Below are 27,966 nucleotides of genomic sequence, written 5' to 3' on the forward strand. Positions count from 1 at the left end.
TCAACGGTTCAAGAACCTCCACTAGTGCATAAGACGAAGGTGGCAATCTCTGGAAACACGGTGGAGGTCCAGGGAAGATCTCCACGTCGGAGTCAGACTCATAATCACAAATAAAAACCATGGAGAACAGAAGGTTACCTGGGTTTTTGAAGAAGTTGAAAGAATCCAAAAGGAGATCACACGAAAGGCAAGAAATGGCTGAGTGAATTCAAATGTCGTTTAAAATGCGTAAAAGTGAAAACATCACGAAAACCTCTACTTATAGAAGAACCTGGACCATGGGCCCTTCCCACAAGGCCCACCCATGTCCTCATCAGAACCGTAGAAAGACACTCGAGTGCGATCCAATGGAAATCCGAGAAACAAGGAAAATTCGGCAAAATCCAGAGATCTTGACACGTGTTAGCGGTTAAGTGACCAGCGATCAATCCCAAGGCATAATAAAGTTCGGCGGATGTTAAAGGTCGCAGAAGATAAATGATGAAACGTCTACTCTGGCCAGTGCACTGCCCAAGGCCATTAATACCTACCACGTGGTGCATCGAATCGAGGAAATACGTCATAAGTCCCAGAAAGACCATTCCAGATAAATCCATACGCCCAACAGAGTAATCAGCCATAACAAGCCTCGCCCAACACCCCGGTCAACTCAATCGACAACTTTTCAACACCAGGGCGCCGAAGCTCATAAGGACCATCCGCCATAAAAAAGACCCCGTCATCCAATAAGCTCGCCCAAGGGAGCCGCCAGTTAAGACGCCAAAACAGACCCCTCGCCCAAATCAAAGGAGACTCGTATCAAGTCTCCCACCATGCTCATCCAGCATCCTGGCAGACTGGGGGCAACTGTTCCTATCCGGCGAACCAAAGGTCATATGTTTGGTCGCCGAGGTGGGCCCCCTTGTTGGGACCATCAAAGTTGACCCAAGGGACAGCATGCTTTCTGTACTCCACCAACCTACCTGCCAGCGCGACAGACGGGTTGCAGAACGGGAGCCTAACCAACCACAGGCTAGAAGACAAGAAGGGCACAGTGTACGATCCTACAGACCGCCTGACACGGGAAAAGCAACTCCCGACAACACCTTTGGTCGGCCACGCGTCGCACCACCAGCCAAGAACCCAATGTCAACTCTTACTCNTATAAATAGGAATACCCACCAACAGGAAGCATCTTAACCTCAACTCCTTGACTCTCTAATATTATTCTTCTTGTCACTCACTCTCTCTACTTCATATATTGACTTGATCGTCGGAGAACCTTTTCAGGTACCTCCACCAGCGGACCCAACTCTCTTGCTTCCTCCTATCACCTTGACGACCACTTCCTACCTCTTCATCAACATCCGATCCATCATAGTTCGTATCTCTGTGTTCTGATAAAGAACATGTATGTATACAATCCATCCTTTTAATGTTTTAATCACTCGAAACTGAAGCACCTAATTTGATTGATGGCACCACTACTATAAGAATAAGGACTGGAATGGAGGAGTGGAGGGTAAGGCATGTCCAGTGGTGGTAGGAAAAGGAATGGGAGTGTGGAGAGGTTGGTGAAGAAAGGGAACCACAACCACCTTTATTCTGGCAGTGGCACATAGAGTTCAGGTAAAGGGTGCAAATTGTAATAAATACATTGTTATTAAATTCAATTTGATTGACTAGTTTAACCTTGAATGCAGACCTAACCAGCCTGAGTTGCTCATATGATTGATCATGAATCAACATCAGTATGAATCAGTTCAATCAGTTATTTTGCGATAAAAATAGTGACTCAATGTGTTGAACTAGTCACATCGGCCAAATCAATCATTTTGTTTTAAAAACATCAAATCTACGTCTCTTGAAAGGAAAAAAATCTCATTTTTTCAACTTATTTGTGGTTATGTTTGTTGTTATCGGAAATTTGTTTTTTTTGTTAGCTTATGTTGTACAACAATATCAACAACCATTCCTTTACCCCACTAGGTGGGGTCGACTACATGGATCGAAGGAGATCATAATGTTCTATCATAAATCATTCGTTGACAAAACATTGACCTCTAAGTCATTTTTTATTCATATGGCTTTTCTTGCTCCCGTTCCTCTAGGAATTGGACTAACTTAAATTTTATCTATTCTCCTTACGAGAGTTTCTAACGATCTCCTCCACACATGTTGAAACCACCTAAGGAGCGTAGATATTTTATCGCTCAATATTCAATCTCATATAGCATTGCACGTCTTATAGTCATATGGTAAAACTTCCCTTTAGCTTAAATGATACATTTTTATCACAAATGATACTTCGCCATTTCATTGACCCCCTTGAATCTTATAATTCATATTTCAGTCAATTTATTCATAATCTTGTATGATAGACCCAAAATACCTAAATCTAGTAACTTGTCATGACCTTCAATTTTTATCTCTATGTAGGATTTGTTCCCCTCTTGCTAAACTTATGTTCGATATATTTTGTCTTACTTCAACTTATACATAATCCATGTACTTCTAAATCTTGTCTCCATATTTCTAACTTCCCATTTAATTCATCTTTTAAGTCTCCCACTAAGAGAATATCATCCACAAAGAGCAAGCATTATGACATTGGTTCTTGGATATGCTCAGTGAGCATATCTCATTTTGTGTTCTCACGCGATCTTGACTCTTTGATAATATATTTGATTGCTCGAATATAGGCAATGCGAATACCTTTCTTGTGTGAAACTTCTCTAGACACCTCATCACATGTCTTCTCCAAATTAATAAAGACCATGTACAAGTCTCTTTGGTTCTTTTAATATATTTTCATCAATCATAGTAGCAAGTATATACCCTCCCTAACCGACCTTCTTGACACAAAACCAATTTGGTTTTCAGTGATATTTGTCTCTTGACTCAACCTCCACTTAATTATCATCTCACATAACTTCATAGTATGACTCATGAGCTCAACCTCCTTATAGTTTGCACAATTCTGTATGTCCCTCTTGTTCTTATAAATAAGGATTAAGATGTTTCTCCTCCACTCATTTGACATCTTATACCTCATGATCTCATTAAAAAACTTTCTACATCATCTTATATCTCGCTCTCCTAGAACCTTCTATGCATCAATGTGTATATTATATGGTGCAACCGCTTCGTCATTCTCCATCCCTTTCAAAGCTTCTTTTACTTCCAACTTCCTATTTCTATGTTAAAAATATAATTTTGATCTTCTTTTTTCGAATGTAGTCTATTAGAAAGCAATAAATTATGCCTCTCATTGAAAAGCTTGTGAAAATAGTTCTTTCATTTTTCCTTAACAAATTTGTCCTTTACCAAGACTTTTCTGTCTTCGTCTTTGATACATTTTACTTGGTCCAATTCTCTTGTTTCCTTTCCTTACAATTTGCAAGCCTTTGGATGTTTCTTTCTCATCCTTTGGACCTAGAGGTTTGTATAACTTATCATACACTTATCTTTAGCTTCGCATACCACTTTCCTTTTCTCTTTCTTAGCTACCTTATATTTTTCTCAACTTTCAGAATTTTTACACAAGTACCATGATTTATACCATCCTATTTTTACCTTAATTTTATTTTGGACACTTTTTTCATACCACAATGATTCTTTATCCTTTGGTCCAGAACTTCTAGATTCTCCTAGTATCTCCTTTGATATCTTTCTAATTCCTTTGGCCATCTCCTCCCACATATCATTAGCACTTTCATACTCTTCTTCCGAAATCCTCTGGTTGAAGCTCTTACTTTTCTCTCGCTTCAATTTCCATCATTTAATCCTTAGGACTCTATGTTGTCCTTTTTTATCCACTCCATTTGACAACGTGTAAGTCCATTCTTATATGTGATAAGATGCTTCTTTCATTTCTTAAAATATGTATTGGCTATTATAAAATCAAAAGTTGAAGAGAAGTGTAGAATAATGTGATTTTCCATATTTGATTCTCATATTCCATGAACACCATGAACACCTTCAAATCCTCTAGTGTCCTTCTCTACATGTCCATTAAAATATCATCCTAGGAAAATATTTTTTGTAGTGGTATTGTCTAGACCACACCTTCTAAGTCCTCCCAAAACTTTATCTTCTAATGACCTTCTAGCCCTACGTGAGGTGTATAAACACTAATTATATTAAAGGTGTCTTCCTTGTTATAAACTTCATGGATATGATCCTATCTCCTATTCTTTTTACACCCAGAATATCTTTCTTACAATCCTTATCTACAATTATACTCATTCCATTTCTCGAGCTTGTCTTACCGATATACCACAACTAGAGATGACAAAACGGGCCGCCCGACCCCTTTAGCCCGTGCCCGCAAAAATTTAAGCGGGCGCGGGCATGCCCGCATTAGTTAACGGACAAAATTCAATGCTCTGCTCGTTTTAAACGGGCTAACGGGTGTCCCGCGGGGATTGTTGAGTAATTAAAGAAAAATAAAAAATTCATATAATAAATAAAATTAATTAAATAAAGTAGTTGAAGATAAAAAATTAACAAATTTTTTGATATTTTATATGAAGTTTAACAAATCACATTTGATTATAATTTTTTTAGGGATTAAAAATCACATTACATTATAACTGATTTAGAATTTTCTTACTTTTTTCTTAAATTATGTTTATGAGCTGCCCGTGGACCGCACTCATGCCCAACAAAAATGTCCGCAAACTTGGCGGGCAAAATGGGTCGGGCGAAACGGGAAAATATGCAAATTTTGTATGCCCTGCCTGTAAAAAAATGCAGGCTATGCGGGCGCGTCCGCTGGCAATGCCCGTTTTGCCATCTCTAACCACAACTTAAAACATGAATTATATAATTCTCTTGTCTTTTTTCCAACCCATTCAGATTTTTGAATTATATAATTCTCTCCTAATCATTATGTCAACTATTTCCATTATTTTCCTGTAAGAGTATTTATATGTTCCAATTTGTATCATAGATTCGTAAACTAGCTTCTTTACCTACACTCGCTCACACAAGTACGAGAACCGTTGCTATCTTTCACTACATCCAAGTAGCAATGTACTGATCCTTTCTCTTTTGATATTGTACCTGGAAGATACAACATGTTCCTTCTGAAAAAGACCTAGCATTATTATATCGGTGATCCATATCAAAGAGATTCGATAAAGTTTTGTTATATGTCGAATAACTAATAACCTTCACCTTTTATCTGAGTTTAGGATCACCTATGTATAACATTAAGCATACATAGGCAGGTTTAGCTTATGTTGTAGCAAAACCTAATTTATTTAATTAAGGGTTAAACTTATTTGTTCGCTTTTGTTACAAACAAAGCATAAAAACTATATTTTTGATGATTGTTAATTTAGCTATGACATTTTGTTGTCGTAAAAGTTGATTGTTTAATTAGGTACTTATATGATAAAAATGTTTATAAAATTTAAATATAAAGTTATTAAATAATATCATGTATAAAATATTTAGAACTTTTAAGGTAAACGATTTAACTAATTTAATGAGTAACTCACTAATATGATTATTGATCAAATAGCTAATCGAGTCGATGACTGATCCAAACTTATAAAATATAAAATATATTTTTAGTGACATTTATAATTTTATAAGCAAGTAGTGCAGTAAATATTCACCCCTAATTTTTGGTGGAGGTGAGGTTGGATGACTATGGCAGAAGTTTTTAGCTGTGATGAGAAATAGATGGGAAGGCATTGTTTTATGCTCTTGCTCAAAAGTCCTTTAGATTGTGTTTGGAAGTAACCAGGAAAAGGGAAATAGAGAGATTAAGGGGCAAAGAGAGAGGAAAGGAATAAGAAAAGAAGATACATCAAGTGTAGCTTTTCTTCTTTAGGAATGTAAAATTTAGAAGAAATATTAAGTAAAATACTAACAATGCAAGAATATTATTGTACTCTGATTTTAAAATTTTATTAACAATGAGAATTAGACTAGAATGTAATTATAAAATTGTAATAAGAACATTAAGATAATTGATGTGTTTGTCTCTAGAAAAAAATTTAAAACAGAAGAACTATAAAAATGAGCATGTGGTGAGTTTCATAAACTCTAGAAAAACTTGAAAAATATTTCTCTCTTTCATGCAACTCCACACAAGAAATACACTTTCTAAAGTCATCCATTTCCTCCCTTGTTCAAAACAAGACTCCAAAGACAGCCTTGAGGGCAATGGAGAGTATCATGATGGATGCTCTCCAACATCCATCATGTTTGTTGCATCCCAAAAGTGGTTTGGTTCGTATTGGATCTAAATTATGTCGCTACATGTTTGACTTAGAGCATCCACAATAGTGCAATCTATTTTTCATTCTTAAATGAGTTACACTAATTATTTTATATTTGTTTACATATTCCAACAACTTAAGTCAAAACCATCTCCAATGGTATAACTCTATTTCCGTTCTTAAATGGACCTCACAATTCTATTTCCATTCTTCACTTTTACTTTATGTTATTCAGTATTGATTTCTTCTAACATTTTTTCTTCATTTTTAAATGCTATCTAACTATAAGAACGGCATCTATTTTGTTCAGTGTTGCGAAATAAACACAAAAACAGTTCTTCTCCAATGATGAATTGGAAGAAGAACGTTCTTATTTGGTTATGAACTTAGTTTTTTCACCTATGTGAATGAGTGCTATAAAAGAATGCTCCAGCAGGACCTTTTAAAATTTTATTTATTATGAAGTGCTGATTTTTAGTGATTTAACTCTTTCAACACGTTTCTGTAAATCAGTAACGACAGTACGTTTAGAAAACCAGGCATCCGGAGGCTAACAGTAGTTCTAGATATAATTGTCCCCAATGTTTACATCACTTGTACAACAAAAACACCATTTCCAGGACGGAATTATAAAATGCATTATTATCATTGCAGTATTGCACATGACTTCACCCTATTCGATTGACATATTTTATTTCCTTCAGATATAAAATCTTTACAACAATATAGAAACATAGAGCATAGTTGTAAGCTTTATACTTTAAATAAATGTATCTTATGAGTTAAAACAATCCTGTATAGAACCTTTCATAAACTTTGCAGAAAATCTGGTAATATGGATCATAAAAACAAACAATATAGCAGAATGAACCCATCTCTTTACCATATAGGACACTATTTCTATGCTGGTAATGCTGGGTAACATGACCAATGTTTAGCCATTTGTCCTTGGTAATTCCAGAAGGATATATTACAAGCGCTTGTAATTGTGGATAAGGCAAATCTTTGAATCTACATTTTATAGGAAAAAATAGCAACATTCTAAGATGCAAAAAAGAAAAGATTACGCCACTAATTTGACTGGTATATTGGAATATCTTTAATACTTGAATTAACACATCCATCCCCAAATCTGGTATTATTCCTAAGGGATTATCCGTGCTGGTTCTGCACAATATGATCCTTGTTTTTTTTATAAATATTAGCAGTCAGTAATCAGATGACTGATGCAATTTGAATGACTTTGTTTCAGTATGAAATCAGTAATTGATCGTTACAACAAAACCAAAGAGGAGCATCATCCACTTGGGAATTCAACCTCTGAAGTTAAGGTATTTATAAATATCTTATACCTATGCCCAAAAATAGTATGCTAACAATAATTTAAAGATGGTTGATTATTTTTTCTCCGTATTTAAAGATGCAGCACTGTTCAAGGGAGCATATGTAAGAACTTGTGGAGAGCTTATTTGTACTTATGAGAATAGTTTTGTGAAAAAACAGAGCTAAAAAGATGAGTAAGGAACTTAAAAGTAACCCACTGGCTATAAGTAAAAACATAGAGAAAAATACATAAACAGTTATCAGCTTTGATGGTGCCAGGTTGAATGGCCGCACCATAGGTAGTTTTACGGCAGTGACTCCAAACACACTAGCCGTGACACCATGGCGGCCCCATTAACAATAACGATCATCACAAACTCTGACATAGAAGCAGTGAATTATCCTAGTTGATTAAAACTAAGAAATGGAGTTACTTAGGACCTAGAGCATATGAAAATACAAACAGAAGGAACCTAACTGACCCTTTCAGATCATGGTTAGCATGGTCATATGCCTAATATGAGAAAATGCTCTGTGATCTGCCTATAACAAAGGCACAATCCATTCTGCTCTCAAAACACATATTTTGTGTCAAAAACAATAGAAAACATAGTTAACCACACCAGAAGAAAAAACTCAGAAGATTCAAAGAAATGTATCTTAATGCCTCCTTCTGTTTCATAAGAAACTACACAATGAAACGAAAATTTAAGGACTTCTCTCACAAAAATACCAGCAACTTCTCTTCAATTTCACGTTCTTTCTACATCACTTGTTACTCCCATCAACCCATGGTTGTTAGCTTTTCTTAAGAATAAGTTTCTTTTCTAAAGGAAAGCATGTTTAATAAGTAAATGTAGAGATCAAGCTGAAACAACACAGATCATCCACTGTCTGACAGTTAAGATTCATATGCCATACTGCGCTTCTGGCAGAACACTAGACCAGACACCCAATGAGACGTTCCTAGTTTAGTAGCAAGCTGTAATTCAATTATCATTGGTAATGCATGACTAAGGAAACATGTCTGCATTTGCAGAAGGTGGAAAAGTCAATGGAAATCCAGGAGTTAGCGATAAACTGATGCACGGATTCCGACTCAATTCTATTAAAAGATAGTTCGTTTATCTTCACTAATAGGTACCAGGAATGTGAGAGTATCAAGGATAAATTCGAAAGAAGAATTATTGAAGCATGGTCTGGTAACTCGAGAATAACATTTCCTAGGTCCAAATCCTATGGAATAAAGCAGAACTGCTGATTCAGAGCAGTAAATTCTAGTGACATGGAAGTTCTTTACCATGCAGTAGAATGTTGCTTCTTATTCCCAGCAAATCCTTCTCAAAATTATGATCCATCAGGAACACTAGCTAAACTGGGATTCTAAATGGAAGATGGATCTCTAAACTTGCTGGTAAGAATCATCCCAGAGCCAGCTTTGAGTTCTTCATATAATGCACTAATTTGTTTTTGTTCTTATTGTTTTGCACCATGTCTAGTAATGCATGTCGGTTTAATAACATTCAAGAGGTAAGAGAGTGGTAGAGAATACCAAATACAGCATAAGTCATAAAACTCTTCAGGTGGTACAGCTCACACACATGGATGCAAGGAAGCACATAATTAAACATTTGAAAAATAGCTGAGATGTCAATAAACAAATTAGATGGCTATCTGGATTCAAAAGCTTCACATTTTCATTTCCCCAAATTTTCTAGCACAACATTTACATATTAAAAAAAACATTGTTTCACATAAGAATATCCAAACCAATTTATGATTTGAAGAAACACATGCAATCCATTCTAAAATTAAATAAAAAATAAATGTACTGCATATGTTAGTGATAAACTTTAACTGCTTAATATCAATACTATGATTGATAAAAGAAGGCATTTTGTAAGTAGTAAACCATGGATACAATGAGGAAAGAGGAAATTGTGCATTAATGTGCACTTATCAAGAAACCTCAAGAGCCTGAGAAATCTCTAACAACACCAGCCTAGCTGACCTCTACCAACTTGACTGAGCTATTCGTGTTAACTGTCGTAAGAAGTATAGACTGAAGGGAAAGAGAAGTAACTGAATCTGTCACTGTTATTCTTATTATTGAAACTTAAGCTTTACAGTGGTAGAGGATCTCTATATATGAGGTAAGAGCCAGCTGGTACTAACTAACTTGATGAAACCCAGCTAGCACATCTGAGTTTATAACTAACTACACTTATTTAAGCCTAAAGCTCAACTCTAACATGCCCCCTTGAAACCAAATAGGGGTTATCCAGGGAATGGAGCTCAAGAACTTTGAGCTGACTTCTGAGAGTTATGAACCTTGTTGGAGACAAAGACTTTGTAAGTATGTCAGCAGTCTGAAAGTTGGCTGATATGTGTTTGACTTCAACAAACTTGTTTTGAACCTTGCCTCTGTCAACAAATAAGTCAAGTTCAATATGCTTAGTCCTCCGGTATAAAACTGGATTATGGACCATAGCTGCTGTACTCAGAGTGTCACATAGTAATAGAGGACTTGAGTGGGAGAATGTTAGCAGAGATTAAGAGCAAGCTGGTACTAACTAACTTCATGAAACCCAGCCAGCACGGACTAACTACACCTATTTAAGCCTAAGTCTCTAATACACTCTGATAACTATAATCAAGTTCAAATATGGAAAAGGCCAAAAACAAAACCTCTTACAGCAGTTTTCCTCTAAAAAACGAGCTTTCTCCCATTTGCTGCTTGAGTTGAGGCAATTTAGTTTTTTTAGATACTTTCATCACTGTATAGCAAAGAGGGTCCAATATTGAGAGAAAATGGGATATAGATACCAATGTAATGTTTATCAATGCTAAATACTCTATACTTTAATCATGATTGGCCAGTAAATGACCTATAAACTCAACAAATGTGCACTCCTTTCCCCCAATACCTGACCATAGAAAATATTACATAATTTCTATATCCGGTATGCTAATCTTGCCTGAATTAGGGAGCGAAAACGATACTCCACAACCCAGCCTAAATAAGAGTGACAAAACTCACAAGTACCTTCTAAGCATTCGATTTTACAGCTTAACTTTATGAACCCAGAACCAAAAGGTGCATGTGTTGTCAATAAAAACACAATTGCCAAATCTATCAAGAGACCCACTACCACATCAAACAGAAAAAACTAACTAACGAGAACGAGTAAATAGACAAAGAATCTCATAATCTAACTCAATGCTAATCTCTACATCAAGTGGCTCTCAATTGCCGAAAACTAAAAACACACCAACTGAAAGAACTTTCTCATCCAAGGTTCAATTGAATCTTGACCATTTTTATTTTTATAAGTCTCACATTGCGAGCCTCAATGTCTTGAGAGTGGTTTAAATACTTGTAGGGTTACTCCTCTCATTGCCAATTGGTTGAGATAGAATCTTAACACAATATCAAATCCAAACCCTAACTTCTCTCCGGTTATCATTAGCTAAAAGATGTCATTCCGTCTTAGGTCAAAGGTAACCCATAGCTTAGGAGGTAGGATGTTGGGAAGTAAGTCCCACATCACCCATCTAATTGTCTTAGAGGAGTGGTTTAAATATCTATTTGGCTACTCATCTCATTGCCAATTGGTTTTGAGATAGAACCTTAATAAAGACAAGCCCAAACTTCCTTACAGACGCCAAACCACCTATGCCACAGCGAAGAAGGAATTGAGCAATTTGAAAGCAGGATATATAACTAATTCAGAGTTGTTCATACACATAACACAAATATTTTACTCTAGGGGAAATGGCTATTTTAGGTTTCTGAAACTGCAACTACTCAATAGAATTAATCTTATTTAGTACCACATATCTAGACAAAAGAGTTCACCTTATAAGGAGCTATAGATTTCCAAGTAAATGTATCAAGAACAATAATCATAGAAACTCATTTTAGGACCTTCAATTATTGTGTAATTTATTGCAAGATATTCATCAATATATTTTGTTGTTATAATGTTCATTACAGTAATAATTGTGTGGCCAATTGTCTAATATCATGTCAGAAATATTCTAAAAACTGAAAACTAAAGCTTAAAAGTACCCAATTTGATAATTGCAGGGTTCTCTCATCATTATTGCTCTTTTGCATCCCTTAGAGAAGTTGTAGTTTGGTGGGGATTGGGAACCTGACACTTTTGTCACAACCTCAATCAGTGAAATATGCAATAAGTATTAATGGTGGAAAGACACAAACACCCCCAAAATATCACAAGTACATTGGTTAAAGGAGGGGAAGATAAGGGATTTATTCACGCACAGGCAGCATTCCACTCTGGCCATTCTAAGCAGCAAGAACAACCCACCATGCTCGGAGATTTTAATGGTGGGGATCATGAAATACACGACACCATTGCGTCGTGGTGCTGCCAAAGCCAACTTTGACAACACAATCTCGAACATATTAAAGGGAATAAAACTAGAGCTACAACCTACTTATTTAAAAACAAAGTAGCAACCCAAGAAACTAGTCCATGTCAGAATAGGAAAAGATCAAGAAAAAGGTAAAACCCATGCAAAGAAAAACTTGGGAGAATCATCCCACATGCTTACAAGTGAAGTCAGGATATCCACAAGCGGTGGTAGGCAGACAATTTTTGGACAAAAAGACAAACATACCTAAAAGATTAAGTTTTAGAGAAAGATGTGGACCTGCAAAAACATGAGTGTGGAGAAACTTCCACCTTCCACCTTCCACCTTCCACCTTTTCTGGTCCGTGCTTAATTGCACAGTATGCAACTACAACTACTTCAGCTGTGTATTTATTAATGGAGAAATTATAGATATAGCCAAACCAATTTTGATGGTGTCAAGTTTACGACATGTAACAAGAAAAAGTTATATAATGAATACTTTAGCTAATCTCAGGAACAAACGATGTAAAATTCCCCGAAATCTACAACAACAATCAAGCCTTATTCCCACTAGATGAGGCTGCTGTAAAATTCCCAAAAGTCAACAGGATCTAAAAGTTAAAAACTTCAACCACTATAAATGGCAATCATATGTATGTTTGAAATTCTTCATTCATATTTATTTTTAAAAACTCTACTAGTAATTTGCATCATTTAAATTTAGTTATGAAAGAACTAGAAATCAACTTAATAGCTATTGTAGAAGCATGTGCTTTATTTTCCTTTAATATCAAACAAATTATTGATTGATTTTACCATTTTATAGTTTTGGCAAAGGGAGGCAGCAATGCTTCGGCAACAGTTGCAGGACTTGCAAGAAAGTCACAGGTACATTCTTCTCATACTGCATGTTTGTTTTAGAGATAAGATTAAAAAATATCCATGTTAAAGAGAACACAAAAGATGCAGGTTTTTGATAAATTTGGTTGTTCAAAACCATTTCAAACCAAGTTGCATCATTTACAAATTGGAGAATAAAATGTGAAGAAAAAACAGTCATTAAAAAAACCTTTGGTGCATTTTTAGTATCCTTGTTTATTTTATATAAACAAGGATACTAAAATGTTTTGCTATTTAAAACTAAATGCTTCTTTAGTGCATTTACCTGGAACTCATATCATCAAGGGAGTTTTCAGACAGTTAGACTTGCTTTGCAATATGATTATATTCATGAATTATATTTGATTTTGACATGGCTGTCTTAAAGCAAGGTCTTGGTAATGGATAGCATTTGATGTATGAGAGTAAATGTATTATAGGAAACACCATTTTAGGAAATAGCTAAATTTAAGAAAATGAAAGTTGTATTTGTTTCATCATGTGTGCAAATATCAGCATGCTTAGTGTATATCACTAAAGCAACTAACAAACACTTCATAAATCTGTTCTAATGTCTTTCAAGTTGATACTAGAGCAGGCTCGGTCCAATCTCTTATTGTTGTGTTGTGGGTTTGCCATTTAGTCCAGAAGGATCCTAAAATCTCCAAGTCTTGTCTTTGTCATTCTTAATCTCTAGAACAGAGAGGACCCATCAACAAAGGAAAAACTACTCCGTGGGCCAATACTTTCAGCTCCTGTTGCTGGCATGTGTGGTCCACACGCTACCATAACAGCAACAGCTAATCCAACAATCATTCTGATGATTTCTTTCACATGAGCGAATCATGCTAGTATTGACTTTTATTCTCACCGATAATCACTATGATGGTAACTTATGTTGATTATGACCCAGACACTAATCTAGCTTTGACCAGGATGCACTGACATCATATGGCCCTGACTCTAGATCCCAAATACACTAGCCCAACTATCACCAGCCACTACCTCCACCTGAAAAGCAGGTGTTAGACACTATCACACTGTTTGGCAGGTTATATTTTATTTGATTCATGTGTTTCAATTTAACAAGCTCAAGGTTAGGAGGTATCAATTTTAGAAGTGTTAGAATATATGAAAATATCTCATTATATCATTGTTGTATCAAAAATATTTATAGAGTATCTTAGATAACCTCTTAGTATATATTTCCTATTAATATTCCTATATTTGTGTCCTAATCTAATTAGGACTGAGTTGGTATAAATAGGGCTGTAAGGTTTGTTTTTTGTATCACTTGATCATCATATTATAATTAATATGAATCTCATATTATTCGAAGTCCCTATTATCTTTCCTTCATCTCTACCGAAAATTCCCCGGTGCTGAATTGGCAGACCACTCTCTGTTTTATAAGCATTCATCCTTCAATAAGTGCATTTATCTTATGACCTATGTAGATGATATTGTTATCACAAGCCACAATCACAAAGGTTCAAGGTCTGAAACAACACTTGTTTAGACACCTCAAAACTAAGGGTTTAGGAAGATTTAAATATTTTCTTGGGATTGAAGTTGCCCAATCAAAGGCTGGAATTGCTATCTCTCAAAGGAAGTATGCTCTTAATATTTTGAAAGAATTTGATGCTAGATGCTGAAACAATTGATTCTTTTATTGATGTAAAAATGTTAAACTCCCACAAGATCAGGGTTCCCTGTTAGTCCAAGGCAGGCACTGTAGATTGGTAGGAGATCTATCATCAATTCATCATTAGTATTGTAAGTAAATTTCATAACCCCTCCTTGGTAGTTTTTTGGATAAATAAAGAAATTTCCATAGATGAAGAAAAGATAATTACAAGAATAAAATACCTAGAAGTTGACATATCACTAAGAGATCTTGCCAAATCAACATCTATATAAGCAGCCTATCAAAAAAACATCTATATAAGCAGCATTGTCCACATGAGTACGTGGCCCCTATATTTATGTACCAACTTTTTTTCGAGAGAGCCCTTAACATGTCTCAACATCTAAACCACAACTATCAAGATGCTGATTAGTGCTAATAAACCAGGATTGCACATTGCTTCAAAATCCAGTCTTTCATGAATAAACCAAACATATTGAGTGAGATGAACTCGAATTACAAACTAGCCAATCTATCTATTTACTTCGAGCCTCAAGGATGACATGCTTATATGACAATATGGGTGCATATGATATATATGCACCAGTTGAGGGGAGTGTTTAATGGATGAAAGTTAAGTTCCATAGGAAATAGCATCATGGAAAATAGGTAAAGTCTTTCTTGAAAGGCAAGTTGTTTTCATACCTTCATGCATGTAAAGATTAGCACAGTGAGTATTAACAAACACTTCCAAATATGTTTTGAAGTCTTTCAAGTCATCATGTGCACCACCATGCCCAATATGCATTGAGATTAAGCACCTACACTAATTCTTGGTAATTTTTCTCAATACCGATTAGAGACTACTTTCTGTTCCAGAGGATATGTTTCATCCCCTTAGTTGTTCTTTCCCTCTTTTCTCTATTATAAAAGTTTCATTTTCTGTAAACAATGTCAAACAAGTAGAAGCATTAATACTACAAATAGATTATATAAGGCCACAAGGTGGCTTCAAATATTTATCAATGAGCATCGATCACTATGTTTAAATGTGCATGTTCATGCCTTAACTTTCAAAAAGACTATGGTCAGAAGAAAAGTCCGAACAAACACGGTTTACCTCTCTAGAATATCCTTTTCTCTGGGCAGCCACCAACATGAATATAGAAGAAAGGTCTCAAATGTTAATTGGATATCTTTTAGCTCTCCAAGTAAAAAACTGAAAGACAATCAAAGAGTCAGAAAATTACACTTATGAATTACAATAGCTTAAAGATTTTATTGATTACGATCAAATTATAAAAGACAAGGAAAAATGTCCTCGCTGGATAATATGTCCATTGTCTCTAACCTTGATAAACTTTAAATTGTCCAAGATGAAAATCCAAGCAAATTTCTTCATGTATATGGTATGAACTAACAGGCAAATGATGGGAGAAGAACTGTCAGGATTGACTGTCAAAGAATTACAGACTTTGGAGAACCAACTGGAAATTAGCCTCCGTGGTGTCCGTGTGCAAAAGGTTCAGGCTTACCACCCAAAATGGAGTCATTCATGTTTAAGTTCAAAATGTGATACTTTAACATCAGATTGACTTATGCAGGACCAACTTTTAATGGACGAAATACAGGATCTAAATCAAAAGGTCAGTCTAGAAACAGAAAACTATGTATTTCACTACTTTGCATTGATATTGTTTCTTTAATATGCTGCAGGGAAAGCTCATACACCAAGAAAATATGGAGTTGTATAGGAAGGTAAACTTAATTCATCAAGAAAACACAGAACTCCAAAAGAAGGTATTAGTTTGTATAGCAAGACAAACTAAAATAATCTCCTAAAACTAAAAGATCTTTGTCTTAAACAAGTGCAACAATGTAAGGAGCTTTACTGTGAACTTAAAAAGAGAGTTTCACTAACCCAGGTATATGGAACAAGAGATTGGAATGGAAGAAAACGGAATTCTGTTCTCACAAATGGTCTAAGCATAGAAGCAAATTTGCAGGTTCCCGTGAGTCTCCAGCTAAGCCAGCCACAGCAACAAAACTATGAGGAACCTACAGAAGCTACAAAATTGGGGTATGATCTCATTTAGCTACTTGATAATTAAATAATGACACAACACCAGAAATCTTGATATGAGTTTATTTTGATTGCTCATTGCTGTAGCAGATTGCAACTGCATTGATAGCTCTACAGGAGATGAACCTTTCTGCATTACTTTCAAGAAGACAATGGGCTAAGATTTGAATTTTATGCTTTTAATCGATGTGTGGCCTATAGACCACAAACCATTGAAATCAAAGGTTTTAATTTATAAGTATCAACTAAGCAACTCTGGCATGTGTGATAAACAAACAAACCATGTATGTAAAGTCAATATTCAATAAACTACAAAATACTCTAAATTGCACAGGTTTGCAATGCATTTTACTTTTCTACTGAATTAATGAAGGAGAATCCTAACCAGTGCCCTTATCAGTAAATGCCATATTTTATTGAGAAGTGGTCTACTTAATTGATTTAAAAAAAATATACTTAGTTTCCCAATGAAAACTTACATTTTCTAGCTTTCTTAACAAGTGCCCTGGTTAGCAAGACCCTTCAAGAAAATAAAAAGAATTATTGCTCTCTGTTTGCGGGGGTATGACTTCGTACATCTACCCTCTCAGACTCCACTTGGTAGGAGCTTCATGCATTGGGCCGCCCTTTATTATTGCTCTTCAAATGGGGAAAAAACTAGCAGATTAGTTAGCAACATATGAGATAAAAAAATCCGGGATGAAAAGTATAGTAGTGGTAGGAAGAAATGATATGAAACTAGTGGAAAAGGAATCTAAAATACCAGTGCATGAATAAAATAACTAAGACAAATACTGAGTATCTGAACAAAAAATCAACCTAATGCTCATTTGAACTCATAAAATGATAGCTGAAATCAAAATATCATTTTCAGTCACAAAAAAAAACAAAAAGTGGATATAAAGGCTAAAAACTATTGACACATTAATGATGGTAGTTCACTAGCATGTCATATGGACATGGAAAATAGCCTTCTATTATATAATAAAAAGGATGCAATAGTTAAACTATGGCATATGAATGCCACAATTATCAAGATGATTTGAAGGTATGTGGGAAGACAGTACAATGTTTCGAGAAGACCAGCAGATAAATAAAAGACAAGAAAGCTCTTAACGAAGAGTGTAAGAGACTAAGACAATCCCTAACAGTAATAACAACCGCAGAAGCTGTTAATCTGATCATTGTCAGGGAATCTAGCATTTCATAAATTGAAAGAAGTGAATCATGCAACAAGAAAAGTAATCTACAAGGACAGGTTAATAAAATGAAAATTGATAATTTTATAATATATAATGAGTAGATTATGACATGAAAATCTGTTAACCTTGTAAAATTATTACAAGTAAAATATTCTTCACAAACCAATAGGGTATAGCATGTTCTCACATCCGAGAACATCTGTATATGCATTTAATTATTTAACATCATATCCTTAGCTCTTATATCCGGGAACATCTGTATATGCATTTAATTATTCAAAAGAACCAAGAACTGTAAGTGGAGCAATGCACAATTACAATTAAACTCCTGAGTTGATAAACACTGGTATCAAAGATTGCAATTATAGGAACAAAATTGAAAGGAATTGCCCCTAACCAAACTCAATTGGATTCTGTTAGAGTTCTATAGAGAATTTTATTGAATGTAAGAAGAAGAAGAAGAATTATCTGTATACAAGGATCCCTCGATCCACACCCTTACTGATTTCACAATCAGTTGGAATTCCCTTTTAAAAATCTGAGTAACTTCCCTCTAACAGCTTTCTATTTATAGAAAGATTAACTACCTAACTACCTAAGGGTATAATAGGTAAGTTGGTTATTCTATTTCAACTAAACTCCCATTTTTCCCCTTTTATACACATTAACAATCTTTGGCCTGGTTTGAGCCTTATCAATACCCTCCCCTAAAAGAATCAACTTGTCATCAAGTTGAAAATCTGGAAATCTTGTTTGTAGGGTAGTTATGTCCTCCCATGTGCAGTCATGATTAGGAAGATCCTTCCACTTGACTAGTACCTCCACATTCCCCTGAGTATCTGTCCTCTGATCCATGAGGTCTTCTGGGATGACCTCTAATTCCAACTCCTCATTCAATATTGGAGGCAAGGGTTGAGGTTGTTGTTGAGGTTTTAAGGCCTTCTTCAGTAATGACACATGGAACACTAGGTGTATCCTGGCATGAGAGGGCAAAGCTAACTTATAAGCAACATGTCTCACCTTCTCAATCACTTGGTAAGGACCATAGTATTTTGGGGCTAGCTTAGCATATGGTCATTTGGCCAATGATTTTAGTTTGTATGGTTGCAACTTGAGATATACCCAATTTTCCAACTCAATGTCAAAGCTCCTCTGTGCTTATCTGCTTGCTGCTTCATCAAATTCTGGGCCTTCAGCAAATTTTCTTCCAACTCTTCCAATACCTCATACCTCTGAGCAACCAACCTGTTTACCTCATCCACCTTAGAGGGAATAGCCCCTGCCTTCAAAAGTGTGGGTGTTTCCCTGCCATACAAGGTTTTAAAGGGTGTCATCCCAACTGAACTATTGTAGTTAGAGTTGAACCAGAATTCTACCCATGATAGCCACTCTAACCACTGTTTAGGTCTTGGTCCCACAAAACACCTGAGGTAGGTTTCTAAGCATCTATTAACCACCTCAGTCTGCCCATCAGTTTGGGGATGATAGGAGGTGCTAAATTTGAGTTGAGTATCAGCCACCCTGAATATTTCTTTCCAGAATTGATTGAGGAACACAGAGTCTCTGTCAGAAATTATAATAGTAGGGAAACCATGTAGCTTAACCACCTCCTTCAGAAACAGGGTAGCTACATCCTTGGTTGAGTAGGGATAACCCAGAGCAAACATATGAGCATGCTTGGATAACCTATCCACCACCACAAAAACAGTATCCTTGCCCCTGACCTTAGGTAGTCCTCCAATGAAGTCCATAGAGACATCCACCCATACTTATTGAGGTATGGGAATAGGTTGTAATAACCCAACAGGGGCCAATGTAGAATATTTGCTTATTTGACACACCTCACAATTCTCCACAAACCTTTTAATGTCTGACTTCATCCCCTCCCAAAACAAGAAGTTAGAAATCCTTTTGTATGTTCTGAAATGGCCAGAATGGCCTCCCATAGGAGTCTCATGGCACTCAACCATAATGATAGGAATTTTGTTGGATGACTTAGACAAGACCAGCCTCCCCTTATAGTAGAGAATCCTTTTCTTCAATTCAAAATCAAGGTGTGAATTAGGGGATACAGTCAATTCCTGAAGGACCCTCTTCCATTTAGAATCCTGTTGTAACTCTTTATTACATAGGTCTACCTCTTCACTATTGATAATGGAGATGGCAGAGTACATAAGTTTTCTAGAGAGGGCATCAGCCACAGAGTTTTCACTCCCTGGTTTGTATTGGATTTCAAAATCTAATCCCACCAACTTAACTGCCCATTTGAATTGCTCATCATAAAAAAGCCTCTATTCAGTTAAAAACTTGAGACTCTTTTGATATGTTTTTATGATGAAATGTCTTCCTACCACATAATGCCTCCACTTCTGGATTGCTTGAACCAATGCCATCAGCTCCCTCTCATACACAAATTTTTGTTGAGCCCTCAAGGACAGACCTTGACTCCAAAAAGCTAGTGGCCTTCCCTCCTGCATCAAGACTGCCCCTAACCCCTTGCTAGATGCATCTGTTTCTATTACAAACTCCTTATCAAAGTCAGGAACAACTAGTAAGGGTAGGGTGGCCATAGCCTTCTTTAACTCTTCAAAGACAGTAGTAGCTTCAAGAGTCCAATTGATGAGTCCTTTTTTAGCAAATCAGTCAGGGGTTTAGCAATCTTCCCATAGTTTTGGACAAATTTTCTATAATATCCAGTGAGGCCTAAGAACCCTCTTAAGCTCTTGATGTTGGTAGGTATAGGAGGTGCTAAATTTGAGTTGAGTATCAGCCACCCTGAATATTTCTTTCCAGAATTGATTGAGGAACACAGAGTCTCTGTCAGAAATTATAATAGTAGGGAAACCATGTAGCTTAACCACCTCCTTCAGAAACAGGGTAGCTACATCCTTGGTTGAGTAGGGATAACCCAGAGCAAACATATGAGCATGCTTGGATAACCTATCCACCACCACAAAAACAGTATCCTTGCCCCTGACCTTAGGTAGTCCTCCAATGAAGTCCATAGAGACATCCACCCATACTTATTGAGGTATGGGAATAGGTTGTAATAACCCAACAGGGGCCAATGTAGAATATTTGCTTATTTGACACACCTCACAATTCTCCACAAACCTTTTAATGTCTGACTTCATCCCCTCCCAAAACAAGAAGTTAGAAATCCTTTTGTATGTTCTGAAATGGCCAGAATGGCCTCCCATAGGAGTCTCATGGCACTCAACCATAATGATAGGAATTTTGTTGGATGACTTAGACAAGACCAGCCTCCCCTTATAGTAGAGAATCCTTTTCTTCAATTCAAAATCAAGGTGTGAATTAGGGGATACAGTCAATTCCTGAAGGACCCTCTTCCATTTAGAATCCTGTTGTAACTCTTTATTACATAGGTCTACCTCTTCACTATTGATAATGGAGATGGCAGAGTACATAAGTTTTCTAGAGAGGGCATCAGCCACAGAGTTTTCACTCCCTGGTTTGTATTGAATTTCAAAATCTAATCCCACCAACTTAACTGCCCATTTGAATTGCTCATCATAAAAAAGCCTCTATTCAGTTAAAAACTTGAGACTCTTTTGATATGTTTTTATGATGAAATGTCTTCCTACCACATAATGCCTCCACTTCTGGATTGCTTGAACCAATGCCATCAGCTCCCTCTCATACACAAATTTTTGTTGAGCCCTCAAGGACAGACCTTGACTCCAAAAAGCTAGTGGCCTTCCCTCCTGCATCAAGACTGCCCCTAACCCCTTGCTAGATGCATCTGTTTCTATTACAAACTCCTTATCAAAGTCAGGAACAACTAGTAAGGGTAGGGTGGCCATAGCCTTCTTTAACTCTTCAAAGACAGTAGTAGCTTCAAGAGTCCAATTGATGAGTCCTTTTTTAGCAAATCAGTCAGGGGTTTAGCAATCTTCCCATAGTTTTGGACAAATTTTCTATAATATCCAGTGAGGCCTAAGAACCCTCTTAAGCTCTTGATGTTGGTAGGTTGAGGCCAAGTCATCATATCCTCCACCTTAGATAAGTCAGCAAATGCCCCCTGCTCAGAAATGATGTGGCATGGGTACTCAATGCTATTCTGGCCAAAACTGCATTTCTTCTGGTTAGCTTTCAAAGAATGTCCTGCTAGTAGTGCCAAAACAATTTGCAAATGTTGGCTATGAGTCTTCAAATCCGAACTATATACTAGGATGTCATCAAAGAACACCAGAGTAAACTTCCTCAAATAAGGCCTCAAGATCTCATTCATCAGTGATTGAAAGGTAGAGGGGGCATTGGTCAGCCCAAATGGCATGACCAAGAACTCATAGTATCCCTCATGAGTTCTAAAGGTTGTCTTCTCAACATCTTCCTCCTTCATCCTTATCTGATGATAGCCTGATTTAAGGTCTAGCTTAGAGAACACCTTTGCACCCCTAGTTCATCAAGTAGTTCCTCAACCAATGGAATTGGAAACTTATTTGGCACAGTAATTTTGTTAAGTACCCTATAGTCTACACAAAACCTCCATCTCCCATCCTTTTTCTTTACTAGAATAACAGGGCTAGAGTAGGGGCTGATGCTAGGTCTAATTACCCCTGCAGCCACCAATCTTTCAATTCCAGCCTTTTGATAAGTGGACACCTGTAAGGTCTGATATTAGGTACCTCAGTTCCTTCCTTCAAATGAATGGCATGGTCATGCCTTCTTAAGGGTGGGAGCCCTTGAGGATCCTGAAAAACATCTTGATACTGGAGTAGCACCTGTTGCAATTCTATTGGCACAACCTCCTTAGTCTAGGAATGCTGATGAGTATTACACTGGATCATTATGCCCTCCCCTTCCTCCATAAGGACCTGCATGAGGGCCCTCAAGGACAATTCTGTCCTGATCAAGGTGAGATCTCCCATCAAAGTAAAGGTGGACCCTGCCTTATTGATGTTTAGAACCATCTTCCCAAAGTCAGCACTGACCTCACCCAACCCTACTAGCCATTCAGTACCTAACACCAGATCCACTCCCTTCAACCCAAATAGGTAAAAATCCTGAATCACCTCCAACCCTTGTAGAATCAGTTTGAGTTGTGAACACCTCCCATGACATTTCACCTTGTGTCCATACCCAAACTCCACCATATAGGCTTTAGTCTCTTGCACTTTCAGCTTCATACTCTCTACTACTTCCTTGGCTATGAAATTATGTGAGGCTCCACAATCAATCATCGCCACCACTGATCTACTACCCAGAGTCCCCTTAATCTTCAAAGACTTAGTGGAAGTGAACCCTTTCATTGAGTAAATGGATAGTTGTAGGGAATTGAGGACATCCTGCTCTTGCCCCACCTTTAATTTCCCATTTGACTCCTCCCCCTCACTAAGAATAAGCATCCTTAGTTGTTTATTCTTACAAATGTGATCCCTAGTGAAGGGTTCATCACACCTGAAGCAAAGTCCCTTTTTTCTTTTCTCCTTCATCTCAACACTGGTAAGCCTCCTATACTCCTCTCTGTTCCTGGAACTATCAACTTCTTGAACAGTTCTAGCACTACCAACTACACTACTAACTGATGATGACCCCTCTCCTGTTACTACCAGTAGTAGATGGATCCAATGATACCACCCTATTGTAAGTTGGGTTCTTGTATGGAGTCTCAGATTTAGCATAACCCCCACTAGGCCTCCTATTCATTACTGTATTTTTCTATTCAATGAGTATGGCTTTTTGTATCACTTCAGGTAAAGTTCCCAACTCATACAACCTTACCTCTCCCCTCACCTCCTCTTTCAACCCATTTAGGAAGATCCCTCTTACAAAATCTTGATTGATTTCTTGCAAAGCCCCTGCATACTTCTCAAATTCTTCTACGTATGCTTCCACACTACCCTATTGTTTTAAGGACAACAACAATTCAAAGGGGGTTTGTATCATAGAGGGTTGAAAACGTCTTACCACTACTATCTCGAAGCTACTCCACGTGGATGAGGGGTTGCATCATTCCCACCATTGGAACCAGCTAAGAGCCTTTCCATCAAGGGCAACCATAGTTGCTTGCATCCTCTCCTCCTCTGTGATGGCTCACATCGCAAAATATCTCTCCAATTTCTGCACCCAACCATGAGCATCATCACCGTTGAAAATTGGAATCTCAAGTCTCCTCCACTTATCGTGACTTGAAGGTAGTTTGTGGCTTTCTACCTCTTCCTCGTTTTCGCTACTCCTCTCTGTGGATTAATTACCACTTGAAATCCCTAGTTTCGAGGCTATAGCTTCTAGCAAATCTTCTGTTTTCTTCATGCGTGCCTCATTGAGCTCCACTCGCATTTGAAGCTCCTCTCTCTCTTGTCTCATCCCTTCCCAATCTTCGTTTTCTCGTGACATGCTTCGCATGGAAACCATAAGCTATCGCGGCGGAAACAATGGTGGTTCTCACTTCCCTCAGGCACTAGAAACGGTGCTCTAATACCAGTGATAAACACTGATATCAAAGATTGCAATTATAGGAACAGAATTGAAAGGGATTGCCCCTAACCAGAATCAATTGGATTCTGCTAGGGTTCTATAGAGAATTTTATTGAATGTAAGAAGAAGAAGAAGAATTATCTGTATACAAGGATCCTTCGATCCACACCCTCACTGATTCCACAATCAGTTGGAATTCCCTTTTAAAAATATGAGTAACTTCCCTCTAATAGCTTTCTATTTATAGAAAGATTAACCCCTAACTACCTAAGGGTATAATAGGTAAGTTGGTTATTCTATTTCAATCAAACTCCCCTTTTTCCCCTTTTATACGCATTAACAATCTTTGACCTGGTTTGAGCCTTATCATGAGTGCACATCAAAACTTATTACATTAAGAGTCCCATCGGCCAAATTATTGGCCTCATAGCAACAATGTAGACATTCTGTATCATAATATGCATCCATGGTAGTTCATTAGGTCTACGATCATTTGGTGCATATCATGAATTGAATCATGGACAACATGAACCGTATCCATTGACCATGTCTATCAGTTAGAGACTCTTTCGTATTAGCACTTCTTAGCTCACCCCTTCAATCTACACCACTTTTCACAAACCTTAAATACACCATTTTACCTCCAGAAACCACTTTATTTTCATTGACCATTTTATTTGTCTTCAGAGTATCTCTTTTAAAAAATTGGCTTCTGCCACTTGCCAAAAATCTCCCGTAACAATTTCTCAAAATTATCAATTTATGTATCTTCAATTTCTTGAGCATTTGTAGTTAATATACATGTTACGGATCATTCTATTAAGTCGTGAATGGTATAGCCTCTGTTTGTAACCCTAAAATCCTGCACACAGTAAGCAAATATTATATTGTCCTACAGCACCCACATTTTGAACACATACCTAGTGTCAAATCAAAATACACCTTCCGTCATCCCGAGTTGGTATCTTAGTTGATAAGAACTGGGAATGTATAGTTAGAATAGTGGGGTCTGATCCCTAAAAATGCTCTCCATCCCAATTTCTACTCTTTATCCCCCACACCCTCCTCAAGGCCCAATTAAGGAACCATCTAAGGGCCTCGCTAAGGGGGGCCTCTGCCAAGCCCACGGAATGAGTCTAGGAGTTACCAAAATACACCCTCCACTGCTCAATAAGGGAAGTGCAAATTATATATGGAACTAACAGAACTATTGTCCCGACATTAAAACCATTCCAAGTGAGTCAATCAAGGCATACATAAAGATTCATATGATTTAGCTTAAACCTGTGCTTTTTCGGTGAACGGGTATAAGGTTTGTAGATTGATTTATTCCATTTGTTTCCCCACATCAAAGTCAAAACAAAAACAAAAATCACAAATCCAGTGAGAAGAGGAAGCATCAAACTGTTAAACAACAATATAAAGGGGGAAATAGAAATTTGCCATCAGGATGTTGGGGATATTAATAACGACATTGCAAGATGAAACAACGTGAATAATTGTCGCAATACTAAAATAGAACTTACAAAACCAAAATGTAAGTCACCTGGAAAGTGGTAAGAAAACTACTCATGTACTGTCAGTTAGAATCATTTCCCACACACCAAACATTGGGAGAAAAACAAATTAGACAAAATAAGAAAGCCTAATACGCCTTTTCTTTTCCTCAAAAGAAAAATAAATTTGCTCTTTACTTCAACAAAGTTAATTATAAACAATAAATAACACTTTATCAGGGGACCACAGATAAAATCCAGGTAGCTCCAATAGCAAATTACTAGTCAAAGAAATTTTGCCTTAGGTTTTTAGCAAATTAGATTAGAAACATTAGCCATACAGCTATAGCTCATCCAGATTGGACTTTTTCCCATATAAATGGTGATATTCACCAATCAACACAGAATACGTGACATCCATTTCAAAACCATTTGATTACCTCTGAGTGGCACATGGTCATATCCAAATTATTTGCCACAGATTCACATAGAATTTCATGTCTCTACAGAATATAACAACCGCCAATACTTTTTCCAACTAGGTGAGTTGGCTACATGAATCCAATGATTCCACTACTAAAAAAATATTCCGAAAAAATGTCTCTGCAAATTTTTTGTCTACATTACTTTTTTTAGATTTAGATGGAATATTGCAATTTCTGAATTCTGATGGAACACAATGTCATTATCTACTCCATGTAGTCATCCCCACCTAGGGAGAAAAAACTTTGTTCTTGTTATTGTTGTCAAATAATAGTGAACTCAGCTTTATTTCATTAGCTTATTGCCCTAACTTTGCTTTATGAGTTTGACAATAAATAACTCAAGTGGTAATATGCTTATAGAACCTCATGGGACGAATCACAAACTTTATTTGATTTTTAACCTAACTTATTATTTGGTTTTTAACCTAACATAGTGAGAGTGAGTGGAACCAAAAGGAGTATTCACCGACCTGATTCACATCTCAGTCAGAGTGTAAGAAGAGAAAGTAAAGACGTCTCTTCCTAAGCCTATTCTGAAATAGAAAGAAAGCATGGTAAAAATAAAAGTAAGCACAATCCACGTTGCAAAGTATACATTTATTGGATAAATCAAATCATCAAAACAAACAGAGAATAACTGAAAACTGTACTGAGCCTGCAAAAGAAATATATATCACAGAAAAACATGTCTAACTAGGAAAGAACGATGAATGCAACTTAGTTTATATTATAATCAATTAATCATTAATTACCGTACTAACAGTTTCTTATTCATAGTTACTTAAGATTCAAACGGCTTTACCCGTCCAAAATGACACACTGTTCCCGATTTAAAGTAACCTAGATGGTAAGAAAATCTACAGATAAACGTTCAACATTAATAAACAGTTAAATACCATAAGATACAACAATAATATCAAAAACAAAAAAATGATTCATGTATTCATGAAAAATCAGCTGAATAGCGAACAGAAATGTCCATATCATCAGATTACAAGTTTTCTCGGATTATTTACCTTTTTCCCGCGGTTTCTCAACAATCAAACGGATACAGAAGATGAAAAACGTGTTTCCTTCGTAAACGGACCAACACAGCTGCTTCCTCCGCGAACGTGAATTCAACTAAACGCATAATCTGTGAGTAATAACAAATGATGGAGAAATAATGCAATACGCAAATGAATTTCATCCGTAATTTACATCCTCCGGCGAGAAGAGAATGATCGAAATCCATGGATGAATCAGTGAAATGAATCATGGAAGCTTGAATGAGAGATCTGGTTGAGAAAATTTGCATACACGTGCGTGAAGAGAGTGAAGAAGAGAAAAAGCAAAGGAAAATTGTGAAGGAGTTGGAGGTTATGGAAAATATCTGGGACAATTCGGGATTAAAAAAAGAAGGGGAATCCACTTTAATCGACACGCGTCATCTGGTGCGTGCTATCCACATTTTGTTGCTTATTTTAAATACAGTAGTAATAATTGAATAATATATAGGGTTTCGTATTCTTCTTCTAATCTCTTTGCTCTTTTTGCCTTCTGATTGGAGACTGTCGTGGTTTCATTTTTTTTCTTTCGTTTTGGCACTTCTTTCTTCTTCTTTTTATTTCAAACGTGTCCATCTATGTGAAATGTATTCTTTTTATAAAATAAAATTAAAATAAAGCATTATTTTTTAATAAACACTGATTTAATTTGAAATCTTGGGACATAAAATTTAAGGGAAAGAGGATCTCTATTGCAATTTACCCGGTTATTGTGTCATAACCATGCATTATTCTTTAGTGTGTATTTATACTAGGGACAAAAGGGATGAAATTTAAATTATGGGA

General features: G+C 36.5%; 1 protein-coding gene and 2 long non-coding RNA genes across 5 annotated transcripts in view; 2 read left to right on the forward strand and 1 right to left on the reverse strand.

The window, feature by feature from the left end:
• LOC109326708 (MADS-box transcription factor 23-like) overlaps window positions 1-16,745 on the forward strand; it is a 26,640-nt gene extending 9,895 nt beyond the window's left edge. Inside the window, exons 2-8 of one of the 3 annotated variants that reach the window (XM_019559463.1) lie at window positions 7,468-7,546; window positions 12,748-12,809; window positions 15,851-15,950; window positions 16,032-16,073; window positions 16,144-16,227; window positions 16,353-16,507; window positions 16,598-16,745. In XM_019559463.1, the coding sequence (XP_019415008.1) occupies window positions 7,468-7,546; window positions 12,748-12,809; window positions 15,851-15,950; window positions 16,032-16,073; window positions 16,144-16,227; window positions 16,353-16,507; window positions 16,598-16,616 (541 nt within the window). In that variant the 3' untranslated portion in view covers window positions 16,617-16,745. Of the gene's footprint in view, window positions 1-7,419; window positions 7,547-12,747; window positions 12,810-15,850; window positions 15,951-16,031; window positions 16,074-16,143; window positions 16,228-16,352; window positions 16,508-16,597 lie in introns of those variants that run through there. The other 2 variants (XM_019559464.1, XM_019559465.1) reach the window with 2 other exon arrangements.
• LOC109326709 lies at window positions 2,659-27,578 on the reverse strand. The gene is made up of 9 exons (XR_002105281.1): window positions 27,151-27,578; window positions 16,990-17,167; window positions 16,349-16,494; window positions 15,779-16,137; window positions 15,548-15,646; window positions 14,670-15,369; window positions 12,186-12,825; window positions 7,020-10,465; window positions 2,659-2,694 (listed from the first exon to the last, which is right to left on the reverse strand). It is a non-coding gene; the product is annotated as an uncharacterized LOC109326709 (long non-coding RNA).
• Window positions 8,862-11,903, forward strand: LOC109326710. Its single transcript, XR_002105282.1, has 2 exons — window positions 8,862-8,952; window positions 11,629-11,903. It is a non-coding gene; the product is annotated as an uncharacterized LOC109326710 (long non-coding RNA).

The sequence above is a fragment of the Lupinus angustifolius genome, chromosome LG14 (genome assembly GCF_001865875.1).
Source record: "Lupinus angustifolius cultivar Tanjil chromosome LG14, LupAngTanjil_v1.0, whole genome shotgun sequence".
NCBI classification, from domain to species: Eukaryota; Viridiplantae; Streptophyta; class Magnoliopsida; order Fabales; family Fabaceae; genus Lupinus; species Lupinus angustifolius.